At 37.5% G+C, this 15,000-nt stretch overlaps 1 protein-coding gene across 1 annotated transcript in view; it reads right to left on the reverse strand.

Annotated features, from left to right (window-relative positions):
• Rsrc1 (arginine and serine rich coiled-coil 1) overlaps positions 1 to 15,000 on the reverse strand; it is a 288,071-nt gene that overhangs the window by 140,519 nt on the left and 132,552 nt on the right. The window contains exon 5 of the mRNA XM_038348299.2: positions 11,372 to 11,408. Coding sequence (XP_038204227.1) covers positions 11,372 to 11,408 — 37 coding nt within the window. The remainder of the gene's footprint in view (positions 1 to 11,371; positions 11,409 to 15,000) is intronic.

Raw genomic sequence — 15,000 nt, forward strand, 5'->3', positions numbered from 1 at the left:
GGAAGACTGGATAATAGTTATTAATTGTTTATTTTAACATGCAACAAAGTTGCAACTGATCAAAATAGATCCAAAAAAAATGAACCACTAGGCAAGGCAGTATTTCTGACTAGAATTTGTGCTCGTTCTCATGTTTAAGACTTATAAGCAGTCTAAGAAATCATGACAGTAATATGAAATTAACCCTGAATCCACGTCAAATTGCTTTAATTTGCAAACATTCATGAAGACCCTTTTCTGTTAAAATGAAGGTCTTCCGTGAAGAAAACATCACGTGGTTTCATTTTATGATTACAGTTTGAGGAAAGTATGTATTTCTACCTGCGTTTTTCTCCTGAGCATCCACTAAATACAGGCTTAGGTAAGAAAACTGAAGCACTGGTAGATCAGGGAAGCCCCGAAAGCGGTGGTGCTCAGCCTTCCTAAGGCTGCGGCCCTTTAACACAGCTCCTCTTGCTGTGGTGGTCCCTAGCCATAAGATTATATTCATTGCTACTTCATAACTCTAATTTTGATACTGTTATGAACCATAATGTAAACATCTGTGTTTTCTGATCGACTCAGGCTAACCCTGTGAAAGGATTGTTCTTCCTCAAAGGGGTCATGACAGGTTGAGAACCTTAAACAGTGATGCGACAATAAATACTTTAACCAGCATTGTATGACATCAGACAGCGCGTACACAGCATTATATGACATCAAACAGCGCATACACAGCATTATATGACACCAGACAGCGCATACACAGCATTATATGACACCAGACAGTGCATACACAGCATTATATGACACCAGACAGCGCATACACAGCATTATATGACACCAGACAGCGCATACACAGCATTATATGACATCAGACAGCGCATACACAGCATTATATGACATCAGACAGCGCATACACAGCATTATATGACATCAGACAGAGCATACACAGCATTATATGACATCAGACAGCGCACACACAGCATTATATGACATCAGACAGCGCACACACAGCATTATATGACATCAGACAGCGCACACACAGCATTATATGACATCAGACAGCGCACACACAGCATTATATGACATCAGACAGCGCATACACAGCATTATATGACATCAGACAGCGCACACACAGCATTATATGACATCAGACAGCGCATACACAGCATTATATGACATCAGACAGCGCATACACAGCATTATATGACATCAGACAGCGCATACACAGCATTGTATGACACCAAACAGCGCATACACAGCACTGGCACATCTGAAGTAACCGTATTTTCTAATTCATTTGTTCAGTTATGAAAGGTACTTTTCAGAATAGTGGAAAATCAGTTTCATGTTTTCATGTTCATTTGATAGGTTAAGTTAATACTAAAATATATCAAATGTATAGACTATGATTATGTTTGTGTTAAAGGCAATTGTTATACTGATAACTAAAATACAGCAGTTTGGTTCATAAGTTCTATATAAAACACCCTAAAATAGAGGGAAGGGCTTTCATTAGGACTTGGTAGCATTATTGATGAGTATATAATAGCACAGGACTTATCTACATTGCTGGCAGACAGCAGCATAGTCTTACAAACCACTGATGGACTAAACAAGCTATTAATGATAGTTGCTTTTCAACACTCAAAACGTCCAGACTGTGTTGTTTGACCACAAAGACAAGTAGGTCATCACTTTCGAATGTTATACAATGTAAGAAACACAAATGAGACCTCTGTGGGGAGATGAAACCCACAGGCATGGCTCCAGAGTTCTTTTGCCATTCAACTATTAATAGAAAGCAAATCTCACTTAAAGCTGTAAATTCTTATAATTCTCTCATCAAAAGATTTATTATCACTTATTTTAATTGTCCTATGTTGAATACTATATTATTAGTACTAGCATGCAGCTATAGTCCTGAAAATATAATTCAATTCAATTCAATACACAGTAAAGGAGAAACAAAACCCAAAGGCAATCAGTCCCTGAAGTGCTCCTGCAGCGTAAGGAGAATGTTTTGCCCTCTATATCTGTGCAATGTCCACCTCCCTAGGTCCATGAACCACTTACCTACTACTCATACGCTGTAGACCCTGAGTTCAGATTCTTCACCTGATCCAGAAACATTTCCTTGCAATTCTAGACTGAACTTTTTGGTTTATATTTTTTCCTAGTGGTTCTTAGAACAACACTGGCTTCACTTCAGATTTCCTGAAATGCATCACCTCAGGTCCATTTCTAGACCCTGAAAACCAGAATCTGCACTTAAATAGGATTCCCAGGTAACTGGGACCCATGCCCATTTGTTTAGGTGCCTTCTCAGAAAAGAGAGCAAGAGACCCGGTACAGACACCATGCTTTATTGGCCACTCCAGTGTACTAGTACATCAGGGCTTCTTTTAGGTAACAAAAACTAAAAATACTAGCTTTCCTTTTAAGCAGTGACAACTTTTCAACATGGTTGTTTGTTAGTATTTCCCTCTACCAAGAGGAATGGGTATCACTCCATATTCAGTTTGCCTAGATTACAGTAATGGGTATATTGTAATCAAATGGCAAGTTTTACCACCTGGACCTTTCCATAATAGATATAATAAAAATGCATGTTCACATCAGTAACAATTATGGGGCTACATTAAAAACTCTGTGGAGAGTAAACACTTCAATTGAGGAGTTCAATGAGGGCCCGACTTATACTACAGAAATTTAAACTATAAACTAGAAGAAAAAATAACTTAATAGGACAAGAACTTATCAGCGTCAACCCTCTACAACACTGGAAGATCATTAATTCCCAAACAAGGCAGAAGCAACATTATCACTGTTCACTCCCTCCTCTAAGCCTGCAGAGAGACACACTAAAAGACAAACCTGAGTCAGTGCTAGATAGTCGTTTATCTCTATGCTATGCTTCATCAGATAGATGCATTATTTCCTTAGTGTCATTAAAAGATCTAGCTAAACACTAAAAGTAGACTTTTAACTCATTTTCTATTATGTGTTTTAGTATGGTTATTGGGGTCTTTGAGATACTATATGTTCAGTTCTGCTGCTGACTCCAGCAGAATACCTGCAGGATGATTACTGAAAACTCAAGGGCTATCCAAGGTTGCACTTGCTGTTCAGTAATAGAGCACCTGTTAGTATGTGCTGAGCTCATACAAGGCCCTGTATTTGAACACAGCACCACAGTTTTCTAAAAAGTGGTTTGTAAAATTTTCTCTTATAAATTATTTATTTCTCTTTCTGAAGTAAAAATGTCCTCAGGCTACTTTTCATCACTAAAAGTAGTACTAAATTTAAATCATAGCCCTAATCACAAATTAATTTCTGGGGCTGGAGGACAGTGGGAGAAAGTCCAACCAGAAAAGGTCAAAATACTGAAAACATGTTTCTTAGAAGATGGGGCTTGGAAGTAAGTGGGACCAGAAGAGGCAGCAGAGGGAGCAAGGCTTCTACAAGAAAAACTACAGAAGCTGAATATAGGGCAGTAAAAAGCAGTAAAAAGCTATTTACAGTACAGACGACAGCTGACCACCTTCTCCCCTCCCTCTGTCCACTACCATCTATTAAAGGGCCTGCCCATCACTGTGCTGCAGAAAGGCCATCCTTGATCTAGAAAGCATGTCTACAAAGTGTCGAAATTAAAAATGAATACATAAAATCATTCCCCTATAAAACTTCTTTAAGAAGTAAACAGATAACATAAATCAAAATATTTTATAGCTTAAAAATTTTGTACCAGAAAATAATCCCAAAGCATAATACTTCGATAAATACCTAAAGAAATCTTCATATGATATTTAAAATATAAAAACCAAAAAGGAAGATTTCAGAAATAGTGTAGTACAGTATGTACAAAGAATAATAAATTTGAATGAAAATTCAATAAAAGATTGAGTAAAATGAGAAATGATTGTGACTAAAGGCAAAGACAAGTAAGAGGTTAGAGCACACACAGAGAGACACAGACACATACAATGAGAAAATAGAAAATGAGTTAAAAGTCTACTTTTAGTGTTTAGCTAGATCTGGAGAGAGCAAAGCTATGGAACAGAGCCAATATTTAATAATATAATACCAAACATTAATTTCACAAAATAATAAAACTTAAGTCCACGCATGACAAAGTTTAGTTTGTACTCACAAGGAAACAATGAACTTTTAGGCTTATTTGAGCAAACTAGGACTTTAAAGGACAAAGAAAAATGACAATATCTCAAGGCAAAAATAAACAAATGAATAAAATAATTATACAAAAAAGGCTGGTAGAAGAGACATCAAGAAGAAAGTATAAAACAAGGTATTAATAGAATCATATTCTTAAGAGTTAATGTAACGCAAGATGGAATTTAGAGAAACCTAAATTATCAATCGAATGTTAAGACTCTAGAAAAACAGCTTGGAATAAGCAAGATGTCAGGAGTCTTCCGTGAGAACTATACCAGAATATGAATTTCTTCTAAACAAGAGAGAAGCAGGGCGCTAACAGCAAACTGAAGCAAAAAAAAAAAATACTTAACGTTAGAACCGTTTCTAAAACAATATGCTAGTACAGAAAGAGCAGCACTAGATAATATATGTCCTAGCGCAGTTGTGAGGATGCAGGAGGAAGGTACAGGGCAGGGGATCAAGGGGACTTCTGGTCTCACAGGAGTGAGTGGGGTGAAAGGGCACATCTCAGCAGGCTGAGGAAGTGAGCCAAAGGGAGAGAACAGATACCCACTGCACTAAAACACACTCTGCCCCAAATTCAAAGTCAGACTAATCAGAGAGACAGACAGTTCTCTATAGCAGTTTGATGTATTCTACAGCAGCTTTTATTCTGAATTATCTTTACATTTTTAAACAGTCTTGGAAGATACTGATAGAGGACCCCTGGGTGTAGAGGCAGCTTTGTTACTAAAGTAGAGTAACAGGCTTGTCATTCTTGTGAGCAAAAATTCGCAGTTCCTTAAAGATTCTTATACCTTGAGTTCCTGAGCTGTCACACAACTCAGTGAGCACAGGACATCATTCCCTGAAACTGGAGGTTCCAGGGAATCTATTATGCACAGATTATCTTTGTGCTGTTAGTAATAAAGCATTTTCTCTGGCTGGGGAATCTCACTTCTACTACCATTTATGAAAACGTGTGGCAGGCAGAAAAGATAAAGAAGGTAAGTGTGTGTGTGTGTGTGGGGGGGGGCTGATACTGTAACTATGGGTGACTGCCAGAACAAATAGAAAAAAAAACAAGGAGAGCAGGAGGAAGATATGCTGCTTTTTAACAAGAGGAAACAGTGTAATTAGACTCTTTATGATCTTTGTAATTCATATCTGTGGGTGTCTGAGCACTTGTCCTATAGTAAATGTTTTTACTCTGGTGTCTGCTCACTAAACACACACGGTTCTTGATTAAGCACATTCTATCCCTGTACTCTTTGTTCCCATATTTTAATTATTCTGAAACCATGATTTAGATTCAGGAATTATATCAGTATCTAAGTTAAAGTGGACTTAAATAAGAATACACACACACACACACACACACACACACACACCTATCTGGGTATTTTTATAATTACCCACTTAACGGTTTTCATTATTATATACCACATTAATTTTCTACCTTGAAACAAATGGGTTTATTTTTAACAAGCAGCTATATTAACTGATAACATAAAGATATGAAAACAATTTTCTTACTTTTCTAAAGTGTCAAAGCTACAACAAGTGAGACGGGTTTTGTTTCTCTGTTTTTGGTAATAGGGATCCAAGCCAGGGCCTCCCGCCTACTACACAAACACGACTGCCCAGCTACACTCTTCACTCCTAGAATACAGTATAGGCAAAATCAGGAAGGGAAGGTTTGAAATACTTTATCCTTTGAATTATATCACTTACACTGTGTTTAAAAATGCTTTTGTCTTCTTGGCCTTTATAAGACGTTGTGCCATGTTCGCTTAAAATGTACAAATACTGTTTTCACTTACATATAAAACTTTTAGATAATTAGTTATTTCATACCTTCCTTAGTTCCCATGTGGTTATATCAGTATTTACTGAGAGAATATCAAAATATTACACATTATAAGGCTTTTTAAAAGGAAAATTTAGTCTATATTTTAGACTAAACGACAAAACCTTGCAACATGTTTCTTAACTGTTCACCACAGCAATGCTCCCAGCTTATGAACATGTAAAGATACTGTTCATTTCAAAGTATGTCAGAGATACAACTATCATTTGGAAGTCTGATCAGACAAAACTTAAAAAGGATGGCCTTGTAACAAGGTTCTGAATTCTCCCTTTAAAGTCATTTTACTTGGTGCTTCATTAGCAGGTCTTGAAAGTTTTCTTTTTAAATTTTTTAATTACACATGAAATTAATCTTATTTAATATGTAAAAATGAAATAGTATTCATTATTATTTAGTGTGTATGCAGACATGTCACTGCACATGTGGAGGTCTCTGTGGACTTGGTTCTCTCCTCCACCCACCGTTACAGGGGCTCCTGGGATTGAACTCAGGTCATCAGGCTTGAACAAGGCAAATGCCAACAAAGGCAGAGCCATCTCTCCATCTGCCTTAAATAAAATGGAAACATGTAGCAAGTGAGCTTATTCAGGAGACTGGGGTGTACCAGTGCAGCTCAGAGTCTGGTCATAGAAGCAGTGCATTCCAGTGTCTGTATTCTTTTTTTTTTTCCTCTTGGTTTATTTTTTTTTATATTTAAAAATTTCCATCTCCTTCCCTCCTCCTCCCCCTTCCCTCCCCTCCTTCTCCCCCTTCCCTCCCCTCCCCTCCACCCATACCTCCCCTCCCTCCCTCTCAAGGCCAAGGAGCCATCAGGGTTCCCTACTCTATGCTAAGACCAGGGTCCTCCCAACTCCCCCCTGGTCCAGGAAGGTGATCGACCAAGCTGAGAAGGCTCCCACAGAGCCCGTCCATGCAGAAGAATCAGAGCCCAGAGCCATTGTCCTTTGCTTCTCAGTCAGCCCCCGCTGTTGGCCACATTCAGAGAGACGGGTTTGGTCGCATGATCCATCAGTCCCATTCCAACTGGAGTTGGTGATCTCCCATTAGTTCTGTCCCACCGTCTGTATTCTATGAACGAGCTCTAATATTCTATGGACTAGTGCAGCATTCCTGGAGGAAGGAGTCTTCGCAATCTTAACCTTTGACTTTCTCATACGACTTTCCAGCAGTGTACCTAGATTCTCTTGCTTCCCATCTAAAGACTACTGCAAGATTACTTTTCCTTAAACTGAAATTCTCTCAGATTGCTCAGTTAATTGAGGAGTCCAGCTGTAACATGAGGCTATTTGAAATGAGCACCTTCTGGGAGAGGGGGATCAGTTTTCTTCAGCTCAGTGGCACTGGGTATGTCTGCAATGTGGGGGAGGCCCCACAATGAGGAGCAGTGGATCAATACAACTCCATACTTTGTTTTTATGCGTACTTTTAGTTTTGTTTGCAATTTTACTTTCTGTTATCTTTCTTTGTTGTTTTGACTATTTTTTGAGAGTGAGAAATAGAGAAGGAAGTTTGGTGGATGGGAAGGCTGAGAAGATGTGGGAGGAACTGGGAGAGTGGAACAAATTTGATCAAATACATCATATAAAAAGGAATAAAGCCAATAAAAAGAGGCTGTTGGTGTTTTTCTGAACCTCACCTCTCAGTCTTAATGTTTAAAGGGCTCTACTATTCAGCAAATTGTCCTGAGAGAGGGGGAGGAGGAGAGCATCTGGAAAGAGGGATGGAGGGAGGGAAAAAGAAAGAAACAGAACCGGTATCCATTTATACGCGAACATGCTTTGTTTTAATATATACTGGAAGAATAAACTAGAAGTCAACAAAACTGACTAAGAATGGGTAGAGAAGGGGCTAGAGAGAAAGGGAATGACACATCTCTGAGAATACCACGATATGATTCTGACCTCTGCAAGTAAGTTCCTATCATACATATTCAAATTTATGATAAAACCAACAAGAACAGACAAAAGCATTTAAGCCAGATGCAAAAAACACAAATGAGTCCAACTATAGTCCAAATGAATAAGATCACTATACTCAATGACGGAAAACTGAACACAAATACCAAATTATCTTTAGCAGTTTTGTTTTTCAATAATTCTGAAACTACTGTATAAGCATATAATTCAGAACATGAGTAGACACAGTGATGTTAAGAATCAGGCTTCTCTTTATCCAGCAACCTCTTTAGCATAAGTTGTCATCGGTGTTTTTGATCTTGGACATTCTTACAGGTGTAAAATGGAATCTCAGAGTTGTTTTGATTTGCATTTCTCTGAAGGCTAAGGATGTTGAACATTCAGCCCATTTGAATACCAGTATGGAGATTTCTCAGAAAATTAGGAAACAACCTTCGTCAAGACCCAGTAATACAACTTTTGGACATATATCCAAAGGATGCTCAATCGTACCAAAAGGACATGTGCTTAACTATGTTCAAGAGCAGCATTGTTTGTCATAGCCAGAACCTGGAAACAACCTAAATGCCTCTCGACCAAAGAATGGATAAGAAAAATGTGGTACATTCACACAATGGAGTACTGCACAGTGGGAAAAAAATGACACCTTGAAATTTGCAGGCAAATGGATGGAACTAGAAAACATATTGAGTGAGGTAACCCAGACCCAGAAAGACAATTATCATATGTATTCACTCATAAGTGTTTCTTAAACATAAACAAAGAAATCCAGCCTACAAATCACAATCCCAGAGAACCCAGACAACAATGAGGACCCTAAGAGAGACATATATAGATATAATCTACATGGGAAGTAGAAAAAGAAAAAAATCTCCTGAGTAAATTGGGAGCATGGGAACCATCAGAGCGGGCTGAAGGGGAGAAGAGAGGAAGGAAGGGGAACAGAGAAAAATGTAAAGCTCAATAAAATCAATTTAAAAAAATCAGGGTTCTCATTTTGACAAAGAAAAACAAGTTAATATGGGAGATGACAATGAACAACTCTGGGGCTTGAATTTGAATTAAAGGTATTGTATGATTATGCTTTTTTTTTAAAAAAACTTTGTGGGTGTGCATGTGTACTTATGTATGTGTTCATGTGTGCGTATGCACATGCACATCTTCCCATTTTTGTTGGTAGTTCTTGTCATTCAGGAAAAAGATACAGAAAGACCCTGAATTCAAAGCTACATAAAGATCCCTCTCAAAAAATACCTTGACAAATATTTACATATCAAATATGAATTTTATATCTATCAAACCACAATCTATCTATTTTTGCAATATGGATTGAAAATTCCTAAGGATAAAGAAGTCATGAACACAGGCCAGTGAGTAAAAGAGCTTGCTGCACAGTCTGACCACCTGAGGGAACTTCCCAAAACACATGCAGGTGGAAGGGAGACACGACTCTATAGACAAGCTGTCCTCTGACCTCCACGTTTGCCTCAGCACACACACTAAAACACACACCCTGCCAGTAAGAATAGAAAACATAATTTAAACTTTAAAATTGAATTTATTATTTTCTGTGGGACATGAAAAATTAAATACAGAGGTTTATTTATTTTTATATTGATTTATTTTTAATTAAAAAAACATTTGGGTGCTATGGGACAATGGTCTTGTACCTTTAAAGATTTGTCACTTTTATTGGTTTAATAAAATGCTGAAAAGAAAAATAAAAAAAATGCTGACTAGTCAGTAGCCACACAGGAAGTAGAGGTGGGGCAACCAGAACAGGAAAATTCTGGGAAGAGGGAAAGAATTAGTCTGCAGTTGTCACCCAGTCACAGAGAAAGCCAGATGAGAATGCCTCATTGATAAAAGGTACCAAGCCATGTGGTTAACACAGACAAGAATTATGGGTTAATGTAAGATGTAAGAGTTACTAAGAAAGCCTGTGCTACTAGGCCAACCAGTTTATAACTAATGTAGAGCTCTGTGTATTTCTTTGTGAGTGAACAGCTGTGGAACCAGCTGGGACAGACACTTCTTTCAACACGCGGGAGTCTGCTCTCTCCTTCCACAAAGTGAGTCTGTGGGGTCTAGCTTGGGTGACAGGACCTGCGGTATTGCATTTATCTACTGAGTGATCCACAGGCCTAAACATTCAACTAAATAACAAATTGAAAGGGAATTACCAAAGTTCATTTGATAGTATAGTATCAAATATCCTTTGATATAAACTACCAATTGATATAGGAGCATGATGTTTCAATTAACATTTTATTCTGATGTTATATCCTAAATTACTTATGTAATTATTAAGTGATAAAGAGAAGCTTGGGAATACTTTTCAAAGATGACAATCATGTCATTTACTTATTTCCAACACTGCTAAACTTTTCTAATTAAGTACATAGTTTTCTCAAAAATTAGTTTTTTTAGGAATATTCTGAAAGATCTAGGGTTTTTTGAGTTCCTTCAGTTGCTGAAGAAAATTTTCTAACTCTGAAATTTCTGTGAGTAAAAATGAAGCTACCAGGTGAGCAGGGAGTAACCAAAATGCATTATACACACCCACAAAATTGGCAATGAGCAAAAGTGAGTGTAAAGCTGCCTCTTGCCATTGTTTTCCTTATGTGGAAGCAGAACAAAAGTACATTAATAGTTAACAAAGCTAGAGTATGATATATGAATGAAGCTTCTCAAGTTTAAAAGTACTTAGACTGTATTTACAAAAGATCACTACCATTAATTATTCAACATTTGGATTTGACCAGAAACCAGAGCGTGAGTCTATAAGGCTCTGTTTAAACGAACTACTTAATGCTATAGTGAACACTTTATCCAGTCAACCCAGTGAACTGCTATAAAGGACCCTTCCAACTTTTTAATTCAGTGGATAGATTTTAATGCTAAATCAGTTTAAATTTCATTTGTTCTTTAAAAATGCTTGCTCAAAACAAAATTGTGCATCTCAATTATTTTATATACTAAAACCAAATATAGTTTAAGCCAATGCATTATTCATAAAGAAAGACATTAGGAAAAACAAAGCTGTGCATTTCTTTCAAAGCTGTTAAATTGCTGGAACATACACATTTATACAAGCAATGTTTGATTGTGTTTTTCTTAAAACATGTGCTTGTTTGTGTCAGATCAAGATATGCCAAAAATTCTACACCTATTTTTGCTTCTAATTAAAGCAATCATCAGTCCAAGGATTGTCATTCATTTTATTTCATCTTTACATCAAAAAAACCCTAATTTAAAAAAGTTTAATTCCCTCGAAATGGTACAATAAATGAAAAGGTAAGTGCCTTCGCATAATACCAGTAGGCTGAGCCTTGGGGAACTGGTTGACTTTCACTACAAGGCATTCAAAACTCATGCAAAAGTGTTCATTTAGGATGCAGATATCAAAGACGATGCAAATGTTCAAGAGGAATTTAGGGCTTACCAGATGTTCTAATCCAGCTTTGATGTTTCCAGATTCCCTAAAAAAAGAAGAAGAAAAGTTCTAAATAACTACTAAACCCTTGTCTGCTCTAATTTATGTTTACCTGAAAATGCTTTATAAAATCTTGGAATTTTTCATTTATCTTTACTAAAGTTCATAATGACATTATTTTTAAAGAGGAAAATATCTACCAACAGAGAACATTTTTTTTCAAATTAGTATTACCTTTAAAAGGTTTATTTCATAAAATGTCAAGAACATTCTTTACTATTCACACAATATTTATTTACATTAGCTTTTTAAACTTATCAAAATGTTCAACCACAAAGTCTACCTACCACGTATACCCTTCTGAGAACTTGGTTAAGTAACAAAAACATTGATAAATAATTTTAGAAGGCTACTTAGTTTCACTATATATCAAGATCTATAATTATTATATTGAGAAAATATCAATAAAAATCAGACAGGATGTACATAATATCTTGTTTTTAACTATAAAAGAAACTCCCAGTAGAACTAAATTAAATATTTATACAAGTTGCAAAGACAATTTAGACATCAGTTGAAGTATGTAAAATATATGGATTTTTTTAAAGGTTTACTTTTTTAAAAAGATTTCTTTATTTATTAAACATACAATAATTTATTAAGCAAAGAAGGCACCAGGTCTTATTACAGATGGTTGTGAGCCACCATGTGGCTGCTGGGAATTGAACTCGGGACCTCTGGAAGAGCAGCCAGTGCTCTTACCCTCTGAGCCATCTCTCCAGCCCCTAAAGGTTTACTTTAAAAAAATATTATTTCTTTTATTTTTCAATTTTTTAAATAAAAAACTATTTTCTTTTATTGTTTTTTTTAAATTTTTTAATTATTATTATTATAGATTTCCGCCTCCTCCCCACCTCCCATTTTCCTCTCCCTCCATTAGCTCCCCTCCCCCTCCCTTTCCAGTTGAAGGAGCAGTCAGGGTTCCCTGCTCTGCAGGAAGTCCAAGATCCAACCCACTCCATCCAGGTCCAGGAAGGTGTGCATCTAAACAGATATAATTACATTATTTTCTCCTTTCTTTTCCTCTGTCGAACCATCCATACAACCTTCTTTTTCAAACTTATTACCTCTTTTTTCATTAATTGTTTTACATTCTTATATGTATATCAATGCCTTCTCTTATATAACTAAATATAACCTGATTGGTCATTATGTTGCTTGTATGTGTGTTTTCAGGGCTGACCATTTGGTACTGGATAACCAATTAGTGTGCTCTTCCCTGGGGAAGACTATTTCCCCTACTTTCAGCAGTCCTTATTTGCCTATAGTTCTTGTGTAGGGCTAAGGCCTCATTGTCTTCCTCCCCGACATTTTGGCATACCTGTCATTGTCTTTGTGTAGCCCATGTTTAGGTGGTGAGACTTTATGGGCATAGCTTCTGACATTACTACAAGACACAGTGTCAGAGCAAACTCCTTGATTCTCTGACTCCTAAAATATTCCCACGGTTTCTTCTGCAACGTTCCCTGAGCTTTAGGTGTACACATAGTTTTGTAGAAACATCTATTAAGACTGGGCTCTACAACTCTTTGTGGTTTCTTACAATGGTGTCTGCCTGTTGTAAAAAGAAGTTCCTCTGATGAGGAGTGAGAACAACAGTTATCTGTGGGTATGAGGACAAATATTTAGAGTGTGGTTGTTGTGGTTCACAGGCATCTTAGCTGAGTAGTATTGCAGGTTGTTTCACCCCCTTGCCCGCTTGCCAGGCATCTTTTGCTGCACAGGGAAGAAGCATTCAGTTAAGTTCCAATTCAGAGGCCTCTGGCCCTATGTCTTAATTGCATGGAAATGCTGCATGACTATACGTACACATGCATGCAGTACCTCACAGAGACTAGAAGAGAGTGTCAGAATCCACGGACACTACTGTTAAAGGAGTTTGTTAAACCACTTGGATCCTCCACAATACCGAGTAAGTACTCTTAACTGCTAAGCCAGCCCCTCAGTGGATTTCCTAGAAGACTGCAATGTATATCAGTTTATTAATGACAAGTGAACTTTAAATTTCCTACTATGATCAAGCAATATTTTACTTTCAGCATGATTACAGGTCTGACCAAGTTTTTAACTATTTGTTTTAGGTTGGAGAGACTGCTCAGAAGATAAGAGTATGTACTGGTCTTGGAAAGGATCCTAGGTTGCTTCCCAGCAACCACACCAACTGGCTCACAATTGCCTGTATTCCAGGGAATCCAATAGTCTCTCCTGACTTCCATGGGCACCTGAACCCAAATATACAAACATAACTAAAAATAAAATAAATCTAAATGCTATATACATGTGAGTCTGTTTAAGAGATTATGCACACATGACTGCAAGTGCCTGCATCACATAAAAGAGGGTATTGGCCTCCTATAGGCAGTTTAAATTCTGAGTTACACAAATAACTAGAGAATGCCCTTGTGAAAAAAAAAGATTTCTTTGCATTCCAGTTCAACTACACACATTTGGATTATAATAAAATTTGAAATAATTAGTCTCTGCTCATACCTTGCAGTAATTATGTCTTGCCTCTTAGGATTATGCTGACATCAGAGACTAGATGAAGAGTTTCACTGCCCCTTACATCTCTACACGGAATGTACAGTTTTGCGAAGGGTACTAGAAGCAGCAGAAGAGAATGGCTAGAGACAGGTCCAGGCAGCAGAGACGCTCATCTCCTCTTAGCATGTTGCTTTGGGCATTAAGAATGGAGGTTAGAAGCCAGGAGTGGATTTTCAAGCAGCACAGGCTAAAGGATTAAAGTCAAGTTGCTCTGCAAATATATTGTAGTAAGACAGAGATGAAAACGTTTTCTGGGACTCACTCTGTAGATCACGCTGGCCTCAAACTCACAGAGACCCACCTGTCTCTTCCACCCGAGTACTGGGATTAAAGACAAGTGATACCACGTCTGGCTGCAATAATACATTTTAATATGTGTTTTGAGTGGCACATCTGACAGAAAACTAGATATTATCATTGGCACATCTCTTTGATCACTACCAAACACAAGCAAACATAATCTACCAGTCTTTGTTATTCAATAGCCTTAATTATTACCACCTAAGTACTTTTTGTTTTTGTTTTGTTTTGAGACAGGATTTCTCTGTTGCTTTGGAGACTTTCCTGGAACTAACTTGGTAGACCAGGCTGGCCTCCAACTCATGGAGATCCACCAGTCTCTGTCTCCTGAGTGCTGGGAGTAAAGTCGTCACCATCACCTCCCAGTTCACCTACGTACGTTTTTCTGTTTCACAGGTGGCACCTTTCTTGAGACTATCCTCTTTTCCCACCTAATCACTACACCAGCTTCTCATTGAATCTCAATGGCTCCTGCCTTGTTCGGTGTCAATGCAGCTTCCATAATAAACTGGAATCTTTCTAAGGTAGAAGTTTTCTTAATATGTGTATCTTACCAAAGCTACACGGCATGGAAAGTGACAGCAGTAGTCAAGTTGAACACACAATTACTAGTTTTCACTCTTAATGAGCTACTTATCACACACACACACACACACACACAGAGAGAGAGAGAGAGAGAGAGGGGAGAGAGAGAGAGAGAGAGAGAGAGAGAGAGAGAGAGAGAGAGAGAGAGA

Source organism: Arvicola amphibius, chromosome 11, assembly GCF_903992535.2.
Source record: "Arvicola amphibius chromosome 11, mArvAmp1.2, whole genome shotgun sequence".
Classification (NCBI taxonomy): domain Eukaryota; kingdom Metazoa; phylum Chordata; class Mammalia; order Rodentia; family Cricetidae; genus Arvicola; species Arvicola amphibius.